Here is a 17,118-nt window from a genome sequence, read left to right on the forward strand (position 1 = left end):
CTGCAGGTACAGATCCATGAAAGTGTGCGGTATAACAAAGACAACAACTGTAACAAGCTCACCAACTGACCAGTCCACCATGTATTGGCTGTGAGTTAAAGTTCCAGCTCATGCTGGCTTCCCCTCCAGCCTGCCAGCGACATGTGGATGGTAGTGGGTTTCCCCCGGGCTGTTGCATGGTTTCCATCCACTATGACCTCTGTCATATAAGTGGAATATTCTTGAACGCTGCACACCAATCAAATAAATTCTGTTATTGTGAGCCACACCACCATTCTCAGTATGACAGCCGCCATACTATTTCATGCACAGTGATGAGGAATTACATGTAGGTTAGAAATTCTCACCTCGGCTGAGGACACACCTCATGGCTTCTCCAGCATAGGTCATGGGTAGAGAAATACTCACATACCACAGCCAGTGAGGGATTGCCTCCACAGGCCAAATAATACCTGAGGATACAACACAGCTAATTAGACAGGTGATCACAAACAGGTAAACAGTGACGTGAAATGAGACAGGACAGCCACTGAGGGATAGCCTCCACAGGCCAAATAATACCTGAGGATACAACACAGCTGATTAGACAGGTGATCACAAACAGGTAAACAGTGAAGTGAAATGAGACAGGACAGCCAGTGAGGGATGGCCTCCAGAGGCCAAATACTACCTAGGGATACAACACAAGTTAATTAGACAGGTGATCACAAACAGGTAAACAGTGAAGTGAAATGAGACAAGACAGCCAGTGAGGGACGGCTTCCACAGGCCAAATTATACCAGAGGATACAGCACAGCTGATTAGACAGGTGATCCTGTGTGTGCCTGTGTGCAGATGAGATCTTGTGTGCGAGTGTGCAGAAGGGATATTGTGTGCCTGTGTGCAGGTGAGATTTGCGTGCAAGTGAGCAGATGGGATTTTGTGTGCTTGTGTGCAGATGAGATCTTGTGTGCCTGTGTGCAGATGAGGTTTTTGTGTGCAGGTGAGATTTTGTGTGTGAGTGTGCAGATGAGATGTTGTGTGCACGTGTGCAGATGAGATTTTGTGTGCGTGTGTGCAGATGGAACTAAGTGTGCAGGTGACATCTTGTGTGCCAGTGTGCAGATGAGATCTAATGTGTGTGAGTGTGCAGGTGACAGTAGTTGACTCACCACTCAGGAGCAGCATGGGATACATGGAGCCTAAGGCCAGTTGAGTAGCAGAGTTTTCATTATCACAGGCTGCAGATATCACCAGACCTAAACAGAACCAAGAGCATATGACTTTATCATTCTACTGTCAGGGAGACATATATATGGAACAGAGGGGTTTCTCAGGTCAACTGTAACTTGCCACAGTCCTAATATATAGCTGTACTTACCCAGGGCCATACCACAGAAGCCTTGTAAAAGAACTAGCAGGATCACCCATATCAATGGACCATTGTACGGCACCTGAAGAAAGCATAGAACAGAAGGCACATGACACAACCAGTAGTTTCACCTATATCAATGGACCACTGTATAGCATTTGAAGGTGGTGTATTACATGGCCAAATGAAAACTGAACACTGATTTTGAGTATAATGATTTTGAATATGATTTACACTGCATACATATGGGCTATTAACTTACACATGTATGCAGATCTATGTCTCTCTTGAACTGATGAGAATAAGTAAATTAGTGGGACAGTTTAGAAGATTATTGTGCAGAACAGAAATAAATGGTTTTAACATGTACTACACATTCATGTACCTTGGGGTCCTGGCCTGCTCACTGCTCATTTCTTTAACTTGAAAAGCTAGCTTGTAAGGTTGCCCATAGGTATAAGATACCAATGGAAGTAACTGACATTTTGTGAAATGGAAGAGTTCTGGAGCAATTGGATACAACTGGGAGCATTGAAACAGATATTGGGCTTGTTCAGAGTTAAGCATGTTTTAATTTTCTGCGACCTGGTGATCCACTTGCATTGTGTGCATCTGCTCAGTTGATGACAGTTGATCTCTACTGCTAGGTTTTGGCAGCTTTATTACAGAGCATAAAACAGGGACTACACAGCAAATGGGACCCAACTAAACTCAGCCAACCATTAGACAGGGTTGTAAGCGCCAGTGTAAACAACTTCTCTGAAGTTGTATTCCAGTCATTACGTGTATGCCAGTTCAGTCCAAAGTGGTTTGTCCATCAACAACTGGGACCAATTCTGTACCACCACCTGAGTTGCAACTCAAGTTCTTGTGTATGCTGAGCTTTACATGCAGCTCGACTTCATCTACTAGCTTGATCCAGTCACTTATGACTGCAAGCCAACCTATGCCAAGCCAACCTATGCCAAGCCCACCTATGCCAAGCCCACCTACACCAAGCCCACCTATGCCAAGCCCACCTACGCCAAGCCCACCTACGCCAAGCCCGCCTACACCAAGCCCACCTATGCCAAGCCCACCTACACCAAGCCCACCTATGCCAAGCCCACCTACACCAAGCCAACCTATGCCAAGCCCACCTACACCAAGCCCACCTACGCCAAGCCAACCTATGCCATGCCCACCTACACCGAGCCCACCTACACCAAGCCAACCTATGCCAAGCCAACCTACACCAAGCCCACCTTTGCCAAGCCAACCTACACCAAGCCAACCTACGCCAAGCCAACCTATGCCATGCCAACCTACGCCAACCCCACCTATGCCAAGCCAACCTACGCCAATCCCACCTATGCCAAGCCCACCAACACCAAGCCAACTTACGCCATGCCAACCTACGCCAAGCCAACCTACACCATGCCAACCTACGACAAGCGCACCTACACCAAGCCAACCTACACCAAGCCAACCTATGCCATGCCAACCTACGCCAAGCCCACCTACACCAAGCCAACCTATGCCATGCCAACCTACGCCAAGCCCACCTATGCCAAGCCAACCTATGCCATGCCAACCTACGCCAAGCCCACCTATGCCAAGCCAACCTACGCCATGCCAACCTACGCCAAGCCCACCAACACCAAGCCCACCTACACCAAGCCAACCTATCCCATGCCAACCTACGCCAAGCCAACCTATGCCATGCCCACCTACACCAAGCCCACCTACACCAAGCCAACCTATGCCAAGCCAACCTACGCCAAGCCCACCAATGCCAAGCCCACCTATGCCATGCCAACCTACGCCAAGCCCACCTATGCCAAGCCAACCTACACCAAGCCCACCTATGCCAAGCCCACCAACACCAAGACCACCTATGCCAAGCCCACCTACACCAAGCCAACCTTCACCAAGACAACCTACGCCATGCCAACCTACGCCAAGCCCACCTACGCCAAGACCACCAACGCCAAGACCACCTACACCAAGCCCACCTTAGGCCAAGCCCACCAACGCCAAGCCCACCTACGCCAAGCCAACCTACGCCTAGCCCACCTACGCCAAGCCCACCTACGCCAAGCCCACCTACGCCAAGCCCACCTACACCAAGACAACCTCCGCCAACACAACCTCCGCCAAGCCCACCTACATGTACGCCAACCCAACCTACACCAAGCCCACCTACACCAAGCTCACCTATGCCAAGCCCACCTATGCCACGCCCAGCTACACCACACCCACCTATGCCAAGCCCACCTATGCCAAGCCCACCTATGCCAAGCCCACCTACATCAAGCCCACCTACACCATTCCCACCTACACCAAGCCTAGCTACACCAAGCCCACTAACACCAAGCCAACCTACGTCAAGCCAACCTACACCAAGCCCACCTATGCCAAGCCAACCTATGCCAAGCGCACCTACATGTACACCAAGCCAACCCATGCCAAGCCCACCTAAATGTACACCAAGCCAACCTACACCAAGCCAACCTACACCAAGCCCACCTATGCCAAGCCCACCTATGCCAAGCCCACCTATGCCAAGCCAATCTATGCCAAGCCAACCTACACCAAGCCAACCTATGCCAAGCCCACCTACACCCACCTATGCCAAGCCCACCTACACCAAGCCCACCTATGCCAAGCCAACCTATGCCAAGCCCACCTACACCCACCTATGCCAAGCCAACCTACACCAAGCCCACCTACACCAAGCCCACCCATACCAAGCTCACCTACGCCAAACCCACCTACGCCAAGCCCACCTACACCAAGCCTTCAATGAACACCTGCAATTTATTCAACTATTTGATTCATGTTCTTTATCGTACTCAAGAATATATCAGCTATAGCATATGATGCCAGCCAGTATTATGATGGACATGGTGGAAGAAAACTGGACAGTGCCAGGGCAACCCATTACCATCTGCCGGTTGCTGGCAGAAAATCTGATGACTTACCTTAAAGACAATAAGAGCGAAGACAAGAAGAAGGCCGACCTGCACAACCATGACCATGAGTTGTGTACAAACATGGGAGAGCATGATCTCAACAGACGACACACCTATCACAAATGAAAACAAGCACAAATGTACATAGTGTATATTGCGGTGACTGAATGTATTTGTTTTAAGTTTGCTCAAAGTTAACATACTTATGATGAGGTTTTCCTGGAAAAATAGGTCTGACAGACCAAACTGAGTGAGTATACTGTTGTATTTTAACTCCCAATATCAAACTATTGTCAACTGTTACAGTCATGACAAGCCAGGTCTTTAATACAGTTGTGTATTTGACACATTTTGCTATACCCATATAGACTTTCTTGTAGATTTTTGTACTGTGTTAATTTGGCCAAATAGTGTTTAGTAATTAGTGAGAAATTCAAAGCTGAACATGTTTGCTCACTAAAGTGAAAAAATTGATTAGCACATGCAAGTTAATAATGGAATAAAAAGATACCTAAATGTAAGTTTGTCTGAGCTATTATCAACATATTTTAAGATCATGGAGCCAACAGGTCACAAACAGAATCTCCAACTTGTGCCAGTGTTTCCATGTCATCCATTTCACACGGGTCAATCTGGAGCAGAGTCCTGAGTGTTTGAGCACAAAAATGTTACCACCTGAACTAGCTGTAACTAAATAGAAACCGTAAGATCACCCACAGGAATCAAAGACTTGACTCACCAGCCACAAGGCTCCTGTCCAGCAGGCCTTCTTTCTTCTCCATGATGAATGAGAGGGCAGTAAGACCAGTGGCCAGGAAAAATGTGGTGCTGAAACCATAGGGAAATACAGTGTAGTCATGGGGACTGGTTAACAAACACAGAGGAAATAGACTGGTTACCAGTTAACCACCTCAAGAGATATACACTGGTTACTAATCAACCATTTACATCAAAAACATGAGGTGGTTGCTAATTAAAAAACACATTTTAAGCTACATGTAATGTTTGGTTTCCTTGAATAAAACACAGGGCATAGAACAACTGAACTTGTACTTCTGGTAAACCATGCCACCTTCCAATCCCAACACCTGCCGCAGGAGCTGATAAAGTTCATGCCAGTGAAATTGTTCTGTATTCAAAAGGGATATTCAACCCATTCATTAACACTATTTCAACCACCATTCCACCAGTGTTACACCCCAAAGACCTTCTACCAAATGGCAGGCAAACATTTGCGTTAGTTGTATCTCAGTGTTAAGTTCTGTAATTTCCCTGTTGCTCTTATCAGTATGTTGGTGAATAAAGGTATGAAGTATATCATAAATCACTGTGATATGACCACCAATAACTCTCTCACTAATAACCTTCTTTAATACTTTACCAGAGTCAGTTTGATAGCAATGTGCATTCACACTGAATGCTACCTGTAGTTTGCATGAAACACTCACCACTTAAGGAGGAGATAACTCTGCTCACCCATGTATATAAAAACTTGAGAGTAGGGCAGCGTGCATGCTGTCTACATTAATAAAGTTACCTGAGGATAATGGCAGGGGCCATGAAGTTAGTAAAACTTGGATGTCTTGTTCCAAAGACAGGATCTTCTAACTGTTAACACACACAATATGGTCATAATTAATTACAGGACAGACAAATCAAGCTAGTACATGTATCAGACAGTGGTTTTGCACAATCTGTTCATGTATTAAAATGTGCACACAATTGTATGATACTTCATCAGGAGGCTTTTAGTTGGTAGTTAATTCATCACTGACAGATTTAATTCCCAAACACATGAAAATATATGCAGTGTCAGAGTAAGATACTTTGGGAGAGTTAATCAATCAGGCTGTTTGAACACTGAACTGGTGATGAAAAAACAACACCAGATGGCTCAGTTTTAACATTGTACATGTGTTCAAATATTACAACTGACTACACTGATTTATATATTATATGTCATCAATGGACTGTTTCTGCATTGCCTTGGAATTGACTTTCAGGTCGCCATATTGATCCTGGATCAACCCAACTGAGTACGTGTATTGTCTCAGGATGGTTGGTTTTGCTACAAGTGAAAAACACACAACTCACTCGTAAAAGTCAACTTATACTGAGCCTAATCTGAGATCGGTTGATGTGCTTTGATACTGCCGAGGTCTAATTGAACTACACATATGGCAAAAGACACAGAAATAAATCCTGATTATCTCCAATGTGTTAGATAAGATCAATGTTTTTAAATCCTCAGTATCTCAATGTCCAAGTGTGATTTGTGAAAGAAGTGGGATTGGGCACCAAGTACCACCTCTAAATTGGTAGTGCCAAACCCAAAAATACACAGACCTGGATAGGTAGCTGTGCCAGCCCTGGGGGAAGATCAGCTAGCTCTAAGACAAAAGACATAAACGACTGGAATGCCTCTGCTACCCGCTCCTGAATTATCAGCGAAATTTGTTGATCTGCAAACAGAGTTCATATAAAATGATAAAACAATCTAAAATATAAAGTTTAATGTGACATTCAGTAACAGAGCAAATTTTTCAGCCTTTTACATGTATCTTACCCCTTCAGTATGATATTTACTCAAAGGTCTGCATCTACATTGGCATGGTGACCACCTTGATAGCCTATTGGTTCGAGCACCCGCCTGGAAGTCGAGAGACCCCTTCAGGTGCATGGCAGCAGTGTCTAGGGTAAGCCTTACTGGTCATACCCGGACATGTGCTCCTTCAGCTGAATGTCCACAATGTCTAGAGTAAGCCTTACTAGTCATGTCCATACTCATCTCCACCTTCAGCTGCATAGCCATAGTGTCTAAGGTAAGCCTTACTGCCCAGACTCATGTGCACCTATAATCACATGGCTACATTATCACGAGTATTAAGGTTAACTGGTCATGCCTAGGCTCATTTCCACCTATAATCACATGGCTACAGTATCTTGAGTATTAAAGCTTACTGGTCATGTTCGGCTCATTTGCTCCTAAAATCACATGGCCACAGTATCACAAGTATTAAGGCTTACTGGTCATGTTCAGGCTCATTTGCACCTAAACTCACATGGCTACAGTATCACAAGTATTAAGGCTTACTGGTCATGTCCAGGCTCATTTGCACCTAAACTCACATGGCTACAGTATCTCAAGTATTAAAGCTTACTGGTCATGTCCAGGCTCATTTGCACCTATAATCACATGGCCACAGTATCACGAGTATTAAAGCTTACTGGTCATGCCCAGGCTCATTTGCACCTAAACTCACATGGCTACAGTATCACGAGTATTAAGGCTTACTTGTCATGTCCATGCTCATGTGCACCTATAATCACATGGCTACACTATCATGAGTATTAAAGCTTACTGGTCATGTTTGGCTCATTTACACCTATAATCACATGGCTACAGTATCTCGAGTATTAAGGCTTACTGGTCATGTTCGGCTCATTTGCACCTAAAATCACATGGCCACAGTATCACAAGTATTAAGACTTACTGGTCATGTTCGGCTCATTTGCACCTAAAATCACATGGTCACAGTATCACAAGTATTAAGGCTTACTGGTCATGTCCAGGCTCATTTGCACCTAAACTCACATGGCTACAGTATCTCAAGTATTAAGACTTACTGGTCATGTTCGGCTCATTTGCACCTAAAATCACATGGTCACAGTATCACAAGTATTAAGACTTACTGGTCATGTCCAGATTCAGCTTCACACTGCCTCCTGATATCGTATCATTGCTTAAACTTGACATGTTCCTAAACCTGAAAAGAGGAAAGGATGAATTCAGGTATGAAGCAATCCTATTAAGCTGTGTTTGAAAAAAGGTGTACAAATGCTAATAAAATTCACACCAGGACACCAATCTGCACATCAATTCTTAAAGTAGGAAGTTACTCCTGCCATTAATTGTTCTGTATCAGAAGACAACAAAACAATACTCAACAGGTATGCCTGTAAGGCCGCTGTTCACAATCAAAATCCAGAATAATATATCTGGTAATTAAAAATACCAAATTGGAAATTAAGACAGCAGCCAGTGGTTTATGGTCCAGCTACTCAAACCCTCTGCTGCCCGCCAACCAACAGGCAGCCTCCTCACACCGATGATGGTTCCATCATCCCACCAGTCTCCACACAAGATGGGTGTACATGTACTTAGTGTAGGATGGGCAGTTAGAACCTGTTACCTACTTGGTCGTTGCGAATTTCAACTACCTCACTAGTTTTGTTGAGCTACCCTCACCTTCTTGAGTAGTTGTAAAGCTCCCTCGACAGAGTTATTAACAAGGTGTAACAACTGGCATCTCCACCCATGTAGGAATCAACTCACTGAAACTATTAAAGCCTTTTCCTTGCACATGTAAATACCTACTGAATGCCAATTCACCCCCACTTGAAGTAAATACTCTTGAGGGTTTAAAGAACTCCTACCTGAGCACTAAATCACTGGTGAAGTTCTCCCCCATGTGGATGACACCCCAAGAGTTACCTGCCCTTACATCTGACAGGGCTTCGTTTAAGTCGGAATAGTTCATCTGCAAACACAAAACTGCACTGCATGTACACACACATATAGGAGATATACACAATTAAATACATAAACAGTAGATATGGGTTCAAACCCTGAATACACTTTGGCAATCCACATCAGAGGAATGGATCAAGTACTGGTTGGCCCAGTGTCAGTATAATGTGTTGGGGTGGGATGTCGTGTCTGGTGTCAACAACATGGTGTTCCAGTGAGGCTGCACTATAAATATGTCCATACTGGGTCCAGTCTGCTAGAAGCAGACGCCATCAGGAAATGACATGAGGTGTCAGTATAATGTGTCGGAGTGGGGTGTCATGTCTGGTGTCATCGAAATGGTGTTCCAGTGAGGCTGCACTATAAATGTGTCCACACTGGGTCAAGCCTGCTAGAAGTAGACACCATCAGGAAATGACATTAGGGACATTAAATCCCAACCAAACAAACTAACTTAAATAATTCACATCACCTCTCGGTATTTATGTTCTGAATGATTGTAATTACTACAAACCGCAAAGCCAAATAAGTAACCATTAATATGGAAATGTATATGTAGGGCTGAAAGGTTTTAATCTTTGATAAGTTTATAATTATTTATTTGATCAGAGCCCAATGTCTGACAGTGGTCAGCTTATGGGTGGAGAGTGCTCAAATTAAACAACAGCCCTTCCACAGAATGCTGACAAACCTTCTGACTTCAAGCCTAACCTAAATCAGTGAGAGTTGAATTTAAACACGCAATCTCACTGGTGAAGGCCTTGACAGTCACAGTAAGTAAGTAAGTCACAGTTTAGTTAAAAGAGATATACATCACACAGTATGTGTTTTCTCACTGGCTGGACAGTGCGCTAGGTTTAAGCATGGAGCTCTACCTTCATATGGAATGTCCTATTATCTAACCGTTGTATAAACCAGCCCCCAAATGGTCCATGATCATTATTCACAATTCCAATATTCAGGTCATACGGGTCTTTCCCAATACACAGACAAAACAGAATGATCTGTATGGAGGGCAGCATGAACTCAAAGAGTAGAAACCTGAAACATAACCACATCAATAGACAGTTTAGACAAGTCACACAGTTTGTGTGCTAGTGTTTGCATCAAGATGGTATTTCCTTGCACAATTTTCTTAGCTTACTCCCACAGAAAAAAAGACAGAAAAGAATGCACTATAGTTTTAATTTTATTGTCCTTGGTACATGTATGAGCATATAATGTATCATGCCAATGATAAACCGTATCCCATTGCAGTGGAGTACATCACAGAAAAAACCCATGATGCCACTGCAGGGGAGCACATCACAGAAGAAACCCATGATGCCACTGCAGGAAGTACATAACAGAAGAAACCCATGATGCCACTGCAGGGAGTACATAACAGAAGTAGCCCATGATGCCACTGCAGGGGAGTACATAACAGAAGAAACCCATGATGCCACTGCAGGGGAGTACATCACAGAAAAAACCCATGATCCCACTGCAGTGGAGTACATCACAGAAAAAACCCATGATGCCACTGCAGGGAGTACATCACAGAAAAAACCCATGATGCCACTGCAGGGGAGTACATCACAGAAGAAACCCATGATGCCACTGCAGGGAGTACATCACAGAAAAAACCCATGATGCCACTGCAGGGAGTACATCACAGAAAAAACCCATGATCCCACTGCAGGGGAGTACATCACAGAAAAAACCCATGATGCCACTGCAGGGGAGTACATCACAGAAGAAACCCATGATCCCACTGCAGGGAGTACATAACAGAAGAAGCCCATGATCCCACTGCAGTGGAGTACATCACAGAAAAAACCCATGATGCCACTGCAGGGAGTACATCACAGAAAAAAACCATGATGCCACTGCAGGGGAGTACATCACAGAAGAAACCCATGATGCCACTGCAGGGAGTACATCACAGAAGAAACCCATGATCCCACTGCGGGAGTACATAACAGAAGAAACCCATGATGCCACTGCAGGGGAGTACATCACAGAAGAAATCCATGATCCCACTGCAGGGGAGTACATCACAGAAAAAACCCATGATCCCACTGCAGGGGAGTACATCACAGAAAAAACCCATGATCCCACTGCGGTGGAGTACATCACAGAAAAAACCTATGATGCCATTGCAGGGGAGTACATCACAGAAGAAACCCATGATGCCACTGCAGTGGAGTACATCACAGAAGAAACCCATGATGCCATTGCAGGGAGTACATCACAGAAAAAACCCATGATCCCACTGCAGGGGAGTTCATCACAGAAGAAGTCCATGATCCCACTGCGGTGGAGTACATCACAGAAAAAACCCATGATGCCACTGCAGGGGAGTACATCACAGAAGAAACCCATGATGCCACCGCAGGGGAGTACATCACAGAAAAAACCCATGATGCCACTACAGGGAGTACATCACACAAAAAACCCATGATACCACTGCAGTGGAGTACATAACAGAAGAAACCCATGATGCCACTGCAGGGAGTACATCACAGAAGAAACCCATGAGGCCACTGCAGTGGAGTACATCACAGAAAAAACCCATGATGCCACTGCAGGGAGTACATCACAGAAGAAGCCCATGATACCACTGCGGTGGAGTACATCACAGAAGAAACCCATGATGCCACTGCAGGGGAGTACATCACAGAAGAAACCCATGATGCCACTGCAGGGGAGTACATCACAGAAAAAACCCATAATCCCACTGCAGTGGAGTACATCACAGAAGAAACCCATGATCCCACTGCAGTGGAGTACATCACAGAAAAAACCCATGATGCCACTGCAGGGAGTACATCACAGAAAAAACCCATGATGCCACTGCAGGGATTACATCACAGAAGAAGCCCATGATCCCACTGCGGTGGAGTACATCACAGAAGAAACCCATGATGCCACTGCAGGGAGTACATCACAGAAAAAACCCATGATCCCACTGCAGTGGAGTACATCACAGAAGAAACCCATGATGCCACTGCAGGGGAGTACATCACAGAAGAAACCCATGATACCACTGCAGGGAAGTACATCACAGAAGAAGTCCATGATCCCACTGCAGTGGAGTACATCACAGAAGAAGTCCATGATCCCACTGCAGTGGAGTACATCACAGAAGAAACCCATGATGCCACTGCAGGGGAGTACATCACAGAAGAAACCCATGATGCCACTGCGGAGGAGTACATCACAGAAGAATCCCATGATCCCACTGCGGTGGAGTACATCACAGAAAAAACCCATGATCCCACTGCAGTGGAGTACATCACAGAAGAAGTCCATGATCCCACTGCAGTGGAGTACATCACAGAAGAAGCCCATGATGCCACTGCGGGAGTACATCACAGAAAAAACCCATGATCCCACTGCAGTGGAGTACATCACAGAAGAAGTCCATGATCCCACTGCAGTGGAGTACATAACAGAAGAAGTCCATGATCCCACTGCAGTGGAATACATCACAGAAGAAACCCATGATGCCACTGCAGGGGAGTACATCACAGAAGAAACCCACGATGCCACTGCAGGGAGTACATCACAGAAGAAGTCCATGATCCCACTGCAGTGGAGTACATAACAGAAGAAGTCCATGATCCCACTGCAGTGGAGTACATTACAGAAGAAACCCATGATGCCACTGCAGGGGAGTACATCACAGAAGAAACCCATGATGCCACTGCAGTGGAGTACATCACAGAAGAAACCCATGATCCCACTGCAGTGGAGTACATCACAGAAGAAATCCATGATCCCACTGCAGTGGAGTACATCACAGAAGAAGCCCATGATCCCACTGCAGGGGAGTACATCACAGAAGAAACCCATGATGCCACTGCAGGGGAGTACATCACGGAAGAAACTCATGATCCCACTGCAGTGGAGTACATCACAGAAGAAACCCATGATGCCACTGCAGTGGAGTACATCACAGAAGAAGCCCATGATCCCACTGCAGTGGAGTACATCACAGAAGAAACCCATGATGCCACTGCAGGGGAGTACATCACAGAAGAAGCCCATGATGCCACTGCAGGGGAGTACATCACAGAAGAAGTCCATGATGCCACTGCAGGGGAGTACATCACAGAAGAAGTCCATGATCCCACTGCAGTGGAGTACATCACAGAAGAAGTCCATGATCCCACTGCAGTGGAGTACATCACAGAAGAAACCCATGATGCCACTGCAGGGGAGTACATCACAGAAGAAGTCCATGATCCCACTGCAGTGGAGTACATCACAGAAGAAGTCCATGATCCCACTGCAGTGGAGTACATCACAGAAGAAACCCATGATCCCACTGCAGTGGAGTACATCACAGAAGAAGCCCATGATGCCACTGCGGTGGAGTACATCACAGAAAAAAACCATGATCCCACTGCAGTGGAGTACATCACAGAAGAAGTCCATGATCCCACTGCAGTGGAGTACATAACAGAAGAAGTCCATGATCCCACTGCAGTGGAGTACATCACAGAAAAAACCCATGATGCCACTGCAGTGGAGTACATCACAGAAGAAACCCATGATGCCACTGCAGTGGAGTACATCACAGAAGAAACCCATGATGCCACTGCAGGGGAGTACATCACAGAAGAAACTCATGATCCCACTGCAGGGGAGTACATCACAGAAGAAACCCATGATCCCACTGCAGTGGAGTACATCACAGAAGAAACCCATGATGCCACTGCAGTGGAGTACATCACAGAAGAAGCCCATGATCCCACTGCAGTGGAGTACATCACACAAAAAACCCATGATCCCACTGCAGTGGAGTACATCACAGAAGAAGTCCATGATCCCACTGCAGTGGAGTACATCACAGAAGAAACCCATGATCCCACTGCAGGGAGTACATCACAGAAGAAGTCAATGATCCCACTGCAGTGGAGTACATCACAGAAGAAGCCCATGATCCCACTGCAGTGGAGTACATCACAGAAAAAACCCATGATCCCACTGCAGTGGAGTACATCACAGAAGAAGTCCATGGAGACACTGCATGGATTTTTTCTCACCCAACAAACCAAATATGACTCTGACCTGAGAAAGTAAGTTGTGAAGGTCAGTGACAATAACAAATATCTAAATAGGTCTACGTCAGTGCAAATGAGCCAGAATATGTCACATGTATTTTCAGGCAATTTATAGCCCAGTGAACGTAGTCTAAGAAATATTACTAAATAATACCTAAGCCTACGACAAACATAAAGGTGAAATGCACCATCAAAGGGAACCAACAAAGTGGCATTATTAGATGCTCTCCCAGAAGTTTAATTTCCAAACTAACATCTGATGATGTTAAGGAACAGTTTTACCACACTATTAACCCAAACCACAATTACCACACTGCCTACAATTCCCTGCAACAACTCACCCCAGGTTCCTCTTCATGATGGTCAAGTTTTTAATGATGAGGGCAGCCATGTTGGTAAGCTTGGGGCAAGTGCAGCATTCCACAACACTGGAGCTAAGCACGTGGATGAAGCCATGGGGAGCTGTACAGGGAGAATGATAACACATACTCACATAATCTACATGTACATGTGTGTGTTTTCCTGTCAAAGTTTATGAGTGGAGAAAACATAAAAATTACGTTTAGATGACAGAGTGCGAAATATGTGCATGTACAGAAAAGTGTGGTCTTCTAAACCTTTTCAGATTTTTCAAAAATAATTTTGCATGGTGGGTATTTGGGTTTACCTCTTGGTATATACTGTCTTTGCGTAATAATGTTACAAATGCGGATGTAACATATGTTTAATAAATATTTTCACTCTAAAATTTGATCTTTTCAGCAAGCATTTTTTTTTTCAACCTGGATTTTGATCATATTTATATTTTTGATATATTCATATATCATAATTCAAATTAAATGATATGTTTGGACATGAACAACAAATTCAAAAAGAAATAAATTTATCAGACATACACTGCATCCTTATTTAGAGCATTTTATATTTATCTGCGAAGATGATATATACCACAAGGTCGTCCCAAATACACACCATAGAAAAATATTTTCAAATACCCTTTCCTTCTGACCATATTCACAAATAAGTTTTCATGCTCTCATTTTTAAGTTTTCTTCTCCTTCAATCTGAGGTTGATAAGATTGTTCGTTACATTCAATCTGAGGTTGATAAGATTGTTCGTTGCATTCAATCTGAGGTTGATAAGATTGTTCGTTGCATTCAATCTGAGGTTGATAAGATTGTTCATTGCATTCAATCTGAGGTTGATAAGATTGTTCGTTGCATTCAATCTGAGGTTGATAAGATTGTTCGTTGCAACTGCTCGTTCTAATAACATCCACAATCAAATTCATGATGTGATGTTTTAGAAATGGTTACTTTTTACTCTGTACTCAAGCAGATGCTGGTGATTAAACACCACTGCTGAATCACATTAAACAAGTCTACATGTACGTGTATCTGCATTTTAACATAATCCATCTGTTTATACAGATCGTTGAGTACCCTGAATCATCATGAATTCGTCCATGACTAACCTGCCCATTTTTCATCATTCTTAGAGCTCTTTTGACTTTAGAAAGGTGTCTTCAGGTTTGCTTGGAACATGAGATGTTATTGTACTAGAAAATTTTTAATTTTAGCACCGGAAATAATATTTTGTAACATTTATTTGCATTTAAAAATGCGCTTTTGTGGCCAAATTTATGGTCATTTCGGGCATGTGTAATCTGACTTGCAGAGTTAACTATAGATACAGGTGGAGCACAGATAGCTGCTGCACATATAAGCAAACTTGGTGTGTAAGAAAACACTCCGGTATATAATATAAATGTATTCAAGCATTGAATCCAAGCGCTTAGTATGAGGCTCTCCTGCCTAAATACAACAGCATGTACTCCTTCTGGTTACCATATCCAGCAATCCACCCCAACTCTCTGACACCCACTACTTTTAACTCATTTGCTATTAAGACACCTCCTACAGTAATTCCTAAGTGCTCCCCCTACCCTTAACCCTTAGCTATGCTCCCCCTCACCCTTAGCTAAGACACCTATACTGCAACTCCTTAACCTAACACATATCCTACTTTAACCCTTTGGGCTTGGACTCCAATCCTTAGCTACCCGCTCCCTTGCCACTAACCCATAGCCTCTGTGATGGACCAAGGGAGTCAGCTGTGTTGTAGAGGTACATAGGCCTGGGTTGTAACCCCTATTCCAACCCTCTGGTATCCCTTCACACACCACCAGCCAGCCAGCCACCTTTGTGATGGACCGAGGGAGTCGGCTGTGTTATAGAGGTATACAGATCTGGACAGTCCTTGGCTTTGATGGCAGCATGGCTATAACTCTTATTGATACCCTCTGCTATACCCTCCCCTACCAATAATTCATAGTCACGCACCTCTGTGATGGACTGAGAGAGTGAGCTGTGTTGTAGAGGTACACAGGTCTGGGCTGTCCATAGCTGTGATGGCAGCATGGCTGAAATCCTGAGTGTCACTGTTCAGGGTTGGACACTGCAAAAACAGTCACACAAACTTCTCTGAGTGGCATGTACATGTGTAACATTACATCTATGTCATAAGACTCACCACGATATGGCAGGGATAATGCTGAGGTGGTGTTAAACCGTAACCACTCAGCCTAACCATATAATATGAAAACTTAGCAGCCTTAAACCTACAAAAATTGAGATAAAAAGGAGATAATAATGGTCAGCTTTCTACAAAAGTTTGTGATTTCTTTATTTTCATGAAATATCAAGGCCTGAAGTTATTTTTCACGTCATTCTTGGTGACACCAATTGTGACGTCATGAGAGTAAGCCAATCTGCCAGTGATGTCACATGGTGAAGATGTGATTTACGACAAAAAATCATTAGAGCTTGACAGTTAGGTGTATAATCATGACAGTAACGATTTCACCTGCAAAAAGGTTGAGGAATTAAGGTACTTTTTGTTACAGTGAAAGACGAATGAATGAATGAATGTTTGTGGTTTAAGGTTGTACTTAACAACTTTTACAGTAAAGACCAAGACTAAAGGCAACCAGAACAGAGTTGACCAAGGACCAATACTGTCTCTACTTCCTTAGTAAAATGTCATTAAGAAATACATTGCCTGTCACATGGGTCAACTTTTGATTGAATAGAAATATGTAGCTATCACCAGGGTACAGTGAAATTGGCACAGAAAAATGCACACTTTTGTTGAAAAGCCAAGTTTCACTCCAGCCTTATCATCCATCATACCAAGTACATATAGCTATTAATCCCCCACCCACCATTAA

The 17,118-nt window shown here is 44.2% G+C and overlaps 1 protein-coding gene across 1 annotated transcript in view; it reads right to left on the reverse strand.

Annotated features, from left to right (window-relative positions):
- Positions 1 to 17,118, reverse strand: part of LOC135462079 (ABC transporter G family member 23-like) — a 30,629-nt gene that overhangs the window by 5,502 nt on the left and 8,009 nt on the right. Inside the window, exons 9-20 of the mRNA XM_064739430.1 lie at positions 16,232 to 16,346; positions 14,230 to 14,350; positions 9,713 to 9,878; positions 8,744 to 8,847; positions 8,000 to 8,073; positions 6,653 to 6,768; positions 5,844 to 5,914; positions 5,046 to 5,134; positions 4,316 to 4,419; positions 1,362 to 1,434; positions 1,153 to 1,239; positions 348 to 452 (exon numbers count right to left, since the gene is read on the reverse strand). Of these exons, the coding sequence (XP_064595500.1) occupies positions 348 to 452; positions 1,153 to 1,239; positions 1,362 to 1,434; positions 4,316 to 4,419; positions 5,046 to 5,134; positions 5,844 to 5,914; positions 6,653 to 6,768; positions 8,000 to 8,073; positions 8,744 to 8,847; positions 9,713 to 9,878; positions 14,230 to 14,350; positions 16,232 to 16,346 (1,225 nt within the window). The remainder of the gene's footprint in view (positions 1 to 347; positions 453 to 1,152; positions 1,240 to 1,361; positions 1,435 to 4,315; positions 4,420 to 5,045; positions 5,135 to 5,843; positions 5,915 to 6,652; positions 6,769 to 7,999; positions 8,074 to 8,743; positions 8,848 to 9,712; positions 9,879 to 14,229; positions 14,351 to 16,231; positions 16,347 to 17,118) is intronic.

This window comes from Liolophura sinensis, chromosome 1 (genome assembly GCF_032854445.1).
Source record: "Liolophura sinensis isolate JHLJ2023 chromosome 1, CUHK_Ljap_v2, whole genome shotgun sequence".
NCBI classification, from domain to species: domain Eukaryota; kingdom Metazoa; phylum Mollusca; class Polyplacophora; order Chitonida; family Chitonidae; genus Liolophura; species Liolophura sinensis.